Source organism: Charadrius vociferus, unplaced genomic scaffold (assembly GCF_000708025.1).
Source record: "Charadrius vociferus isolate BGI_N301 unplaced genomic scaffold, ASM70802v2 scaffold564, whole genome shotgun sequence".
In the NCBI taxonomy this organism is placed as follows: domain Eukaryota; kingdom Metazoa; phylum Chordata; class Aves; order Charadriiformes; family Charadriidae; genus Charadrius; species Charadrius vociferus.
In genome coordinates, this window is record NW_009647940.1 from 721,180 (window position 1) to 726,439 (window position 5,260).

General features: G+C 54.3%; 1 protein-coding gene across 1 annotated transcript in view; it reads right to left on the reverse strand.

Moving 5' to 3' along the window:
* Window positions 1–1,802: 1,802 nt before the first annotated feature.
* Window positions 1,803–5,260, reverse strand: part of LOC104284836 — a 16,165-nt gene continuing 12,707 nt past the window's right edge. The window contains exons 2-3 of the mRNA XM_009883209.1: window positions 3,673–3,941; window positions 1,803–1,865 (exon numbers count right to left, since the gene is read on the reverse strand). Of these exons, the coding sequence (XP_009881511.1) occupies window positions 1,803–1,865; window positions 3,673–3,941 (332 nt within the window). The remainder of the gene's footprint in view (window positions 1,866–3,672; window positions 3,942–5,260) is intronic.

Sequence of the window (5,260 nt, forward strand, 5' to 3'; positions counted from 1 at the left end):
ATGAATTTCCATCCAGGAGGGGATCAGGCGCAGTGTGCTGGGGTTAGGGCATGGGCAGGAGCAGCATCCTGCACCTGAGGGATTTATGGCACAGGAGAAACGAACCCGTGCTGGGGGCGAAAGGTGCTAGCCCTGGCTTTTGCTGTGTGCTGCGAGGTGGTTGAGGCTCTGTACGTGGAGTTGCTGGGGAGTGAGTGTTGTGTACCGAGTTCGCATCCTGCCTACGCTGCGGGTAACGGTCACGTGCAGACGAGGCCTTTGTCCTGAGCCTGACTGCTTTTTTTAAACTTTATTTTTAGGTGCTCTCTGGCTTCCTCTTCCTCCTGCGCTGCGCTGCACTCCCTCTTTCTAACTCCCTCTTCTAGGATTGCTTTTTGAACAATCAGTTCCTCCTTAAACCCATTTTTGCAGGCCTTTGTCCGCGCTTGGGAGCTAGCCCAGTTTAGCATTAGCAGCTGCTGGCTCCTTCTGGGTAAGCACGAACAAATAAAGGTTTACACTGAATGAATCATTTGAGCCTTATCTGTCTTTCAAATTTGGGACAGCTGTACAACTGCTGTGTGGAGTCTGCCTGGAGGGCACAGAGCCTCCTCGGCGAAGAACTTCTCCTGCCAGTGGCCGGAGCTTAATGGGTTTGTGCTGTGATCCGTGCGCTGCCTCAGTGAATTCTTCTGTGTGCCTCTGAGCGTTATCCCACGCTTGATTACGAAGCACAACTCCGTAATAACTCCCTTCCCTTGAAGACTTGCTCCACGCTGGCTTTGCTATAGACTCCTGTGGAAATTCAGCCTTCGGGATGCTTTGGGTGGTTTGATCACGGCTCGAAAATGCGGACGCTGGCTGCCGAGCGTCACGGTGGGAACCGCATCGTGGTGGGACCTGCAGAGTGGATGGGCTTTGAAGGCAGACAGTGCCTGGTTTGCGGTGAGTGAGTTGCTGGCATCCGCTTGGGCTCTCCACTTAGGCAAAGGGACACGGCGGAGTGTCAACACTGCAGGAACCGTGGTGTGGCTTTGCTGGTTTAAGAGGCAGGATTTGTAGATAAGTAGCATTAGTTGGTTTAGTAACAGAAATGTGGGAGAAGGGAGTGGAGCAGCAGATAAGCCTTGGGCTCGTGCCTAAAAAGTTTTAATCTGATACTAAGGTGAGGAGTTGCAGCAGAGCTAATATTTTGCTGAGATGAACGGAACAGTTTTTTCTCTCCTCCTCCTACTGTCCTCGTCTTCTGGCACTCCAGATTAGACTTGGTTTATCCTCTTTCTACGGAGAGAGGCACCCTGTCTAACCGTAACGAAGGTCTCGCCAACAGATCTGGTGTTGTTTGGTGGTTCAGAGGAAGTGCTGGCACACGGCGAGCCTTGCGTCCCCTCCTGCAGCCTGGTCCGTCTCCCAGCTTGTGTCCTCCAGTCGTCAGAACTCATCAGAAGAAGAAGCAGGCTTAGACACGTGATGCAGTGGTGGCAAACTCCTCATAGCTTCTTGCAATTTCTCTTTTTTTTTTTTTTTTTGCAAATACTTCAGAGAATATGTGCCACAGAGCCTGTCCATCTCTGCACCCTCCGCAGACGCTGCAGGGAGGTTTTGGCTCTGTTGCTGGATAAACCATTTGCCTGTTGCAGTGGTGGGAGCCACTGCACTCTTGCAAACTGGAGGCGTTGGTGGAGCTTCCTTCATGCGTTTGTAACCTGCCTACCCAGTTTGTCTCATCCCATGCCCAAGGCCGTGTGAGACCAAGAGTGGCTTGGTGGCTTCAGTACTCTAAGGCATCAAGGACACATTTGCAAGACAGAAGTCCATCCCTGCTAGCAGGCCAGGCCTTGGGAGGTGAAGATGGCTCTGTCCTTGGCGTGGTAGCAGGGGCAAACCTTGTTGACTCAATGAGAAGAATTAGAGGATTAAAGCAGACCTTGGCTTCTGAGCACAAGGGCTCTTGGCACTTTGACTCCACTGTAGAAGATCTTCAGGCTGTCCTGGCTTCTGGGAGCGGGGCTTGTAGCTCCTGCAGAGTCTATTGAGGTCTACAGAGGATCGTGCATTGTCAGCAAGGTCTTCTCCTGCCTTGGTGCTGACTTCCCTAGGGCTCCCTGGAGCTGGGCTCGCTCTGAAGCAGTGATAGCCAAGGCTCCTGGGATGCTTGGAAGGGGATTTTAGGACCAAGGTGAGGTCCTGGGTGAGGAATCAAACAGGTGCTCATGACAGTGGTGGCAGAATAAGGTTGCAGAAGCTATTTCCTTAGTTCCACGTGAGCTCTTTACTGCAAATCCCGATCGATAAACTGCCTCCCTTTCTTTTCTGGAGCTTGGAGGCACCTAGCTGTGCTTGTGACCTGGCCTGGGAGCTGCAGTAGAGTGGGGAGATGCAGCGCTTTGTATCTCGGGTTGGGGAGAATAACCCAGAGGCTCTTTCCACCTTAAATATGGAATTTCAGAGCGTGTCTGCAGGATGCTGAGACGGGACAGCCAAGGTATGCATGGTGAGCTTGGCTATTATCTATATTTTCGTCTGGCATGGAGGTGGCACATCAAGCTCGATCATCGACAGGACGCGTTTCTTCCATACTTTGCTTTCCAGCACGGGATGGGTGGACCCGGGGACTCAGTGGGAGAGAGGTCTTGAAAGCGGGGTAGGGAGGTAAAGCTCGCTATTGCGAACACAAAGACTGGCTCCTGGGATGCAGGGAGGTCTTGCCCTGAGCCCGAAGAGCTGTGGCACAGCGGAGCAGAGCACAAAGGTGGCACCGGGCACGTGGTGCTGGAGAACGGAAAGCTGGGGTGGGGGGACATAGCAACTCAGACTCCTCAGCCAGCGCAGTTTCTTTTTTAACCTGAATTTTTCAGTCTTTCTGAAAGCTCCCTGTGCATTAGGCTGGCTCTGTAACCCGCCTCTCCGGCCCAGGCTGGGACAGTTTGGGGCTGAACCCGTGGATCCGTGCATGGAGGATTTCTGAGGGCTGTCCCCAGCTACCTGCCATGAGCCTGTATTGATGACCGCTTAGCTTCTGGTCTCCCTGTCCGTTCTGGGCAGACTCCGAGTGCCCCAGTGCAGGGGTAAGCAAACAGGGCTTGTACAACCCTTACAAAGCCGGGGCTGGAACCTGCTTTTCTAGTACGACAGACCAGGTCTCAGCCACTCTGCCTCTTTAAAGCAAGTGTACTCAGAGAGGGTTTGGCTTTTCTGCCTATAACTAATATTTTAGCCATTAGGCAGACGGGGCAAAAGTCCCGGCTGGATTTGTCCAAGCGGCTCATTGCGGAGCCGTTGGAGGTTGTTGGTGTTGCAACGCCTTGTCTCGTGTGGCAGGTCCATCCTTGGCACACGCTGGATGCAATGGGTGTGCACGGATGCTGAATCCCCTCTTCCTCATCGGCTGGATGCTCCATAGAGGGAGTAGGAATAGTTCACCTGGATTAAATCACAAGTTTTCTCTCTCCTTCCATCTTCAAGGCTCTGCTGTCGTAAACAGCTGCGTACTGGAGAAGGTAAGTGGAGGCAGCGCAGTCCTGCCAAGCCCTCGTGTCCACAAATGACTAAATCCTGCCTGAAAAGTCAAAGTATGAAAACATTATTTTTTGGTTTTGGCTCAGCCTCGTGGATTGCTGGGATCGAGCCATCTTGGCTGCCCGGCGGGATAGCAGAGCCGCCCCTCTGGATGCCGGCTGGGGCTCTGCCCACCTTGCAGCTGGCGGAGGAGGGTGGAGGAAGGCTGGTGTGGACGTGTCTGGGGTGCAGGGGGGCGCCAGGGGGCTGCCGCTGCGCCCGCGGCACTCCGCACGGCCTTCGATGTTGTGCCCATTGGCAAAGCTTGTTGGCAGGAGGGCTGGAGGGCGGTGCTGCGGCTGCAAGCCCTCGCAGTTCATAAATAACTGTGGGGGCTGGAGAGCTGGGCCGGTGTCCCGTCGAGGAGCTGTCGTGCCAGCCCCTGTGCGAATGCAGCACCTTGCCTGCGTTTTTTTAGCTTTAAAGCTGGCTTTTCTCTCATGTGTACTTCCACGGCGGGGGCCTGCGTGCAGCTGGGTTTTCTGTGTGTCACCCTCATTTGCCTGCTGCTCCGACATCCCATGGTGGGACAGTGGCCGGTCACTGCCTGCTTGCAGGCAGCCCTGCCTGCCTGGAGCTGGGTCTGGAGCCTTGTTGAACGGTGCGGTGGGTCCGTCACCCTGTCACAGCCTGGCTGATGGACTCTGCTGTCAGTTCGTAGGGAATAGGTGGATATGAGAAAGGAGATGCTAATGTTTAGCAGAGCACTGGTTTGGGAGGGGAGAGCTCTGAGCAGCTCCGTGCTAAAGACACTTTGTGCATTTTGATGTCTGTTTATTATATGCTGGAGCAGGATTTTAAGAGGGTGGAGAGCAGTCTAATAGTGCCCAGTCTAAGTAGGTGTCCTGGCGTGCTCCTGGGAGCGCAGATCTTGCTGCCTGAAGCATCCGACGTGTCTCACCTCTGTGGCACAGGTTGCTGTGAGAGCAGGTGCCTCCAACTCAGCGGTGCTGCACGTTGCATTGCTGAAAGACCCCTGGCTCTGGGTCTTGGCCCAGAAGAGACCATTTCCTTCTCCAAACAATGCAGCAGCTCTGCTTGGTCTGATTGCATCTTTGCAGCGGTGGACCAGGCAATGCAGCCCTGCCCCCTGCCTTGTTTCTGCTTCCTATGATCCCATCTCCAGCTCCCCAGGCTTTCCTGAGGGTACCTTTCTTCTTCTTCTCCACCCAGAATAGCTCTTGCAAAACTTGGTTTCCCAGCTGGCCAGGAGAGGTAACATAAAGTGGGTATCTGCCGTCCTCCTCCATACTCCAGCCCTTAGAGGTCGTGCACGGGTACAGCTGTCTCTGCAAGCCAGACTTTGTACCTGCAGGAGCTCAAGAGAAGCCTGGACTCCTGTGCTCTGGCTGGGGCTGTAGGGTCAGAACTGAGCAGTTTTGGGAGCTGAGGAGCCTGTGGTATGGGAGGTGAGAAGTCGTGATGGGGAGAGGAGGGTAGGGCTGGCAAGGGGATGTCCAACCCCTATCTCCCAGAGAAGAGGTATGTGATGTGTTGTTTGGTCCAACACAACTGGCTTGCTTGTAGCATGGAATCACGGAATCTTCAGAGTTGGAAGGGACCTCTAGAGATCATCTCATCCCACTCCCCTGCTAAAGCAGGATTGCCCAGAGCACATTCCTCAGGACTGCATCCAGGCGGGTCTTGAAAATCTCCAGAAAGGGACTCCCCACCCCCTGGGCAGCCTCTGCCAGTGCTCTGTCACCCCAACTGTAAAGAAGTT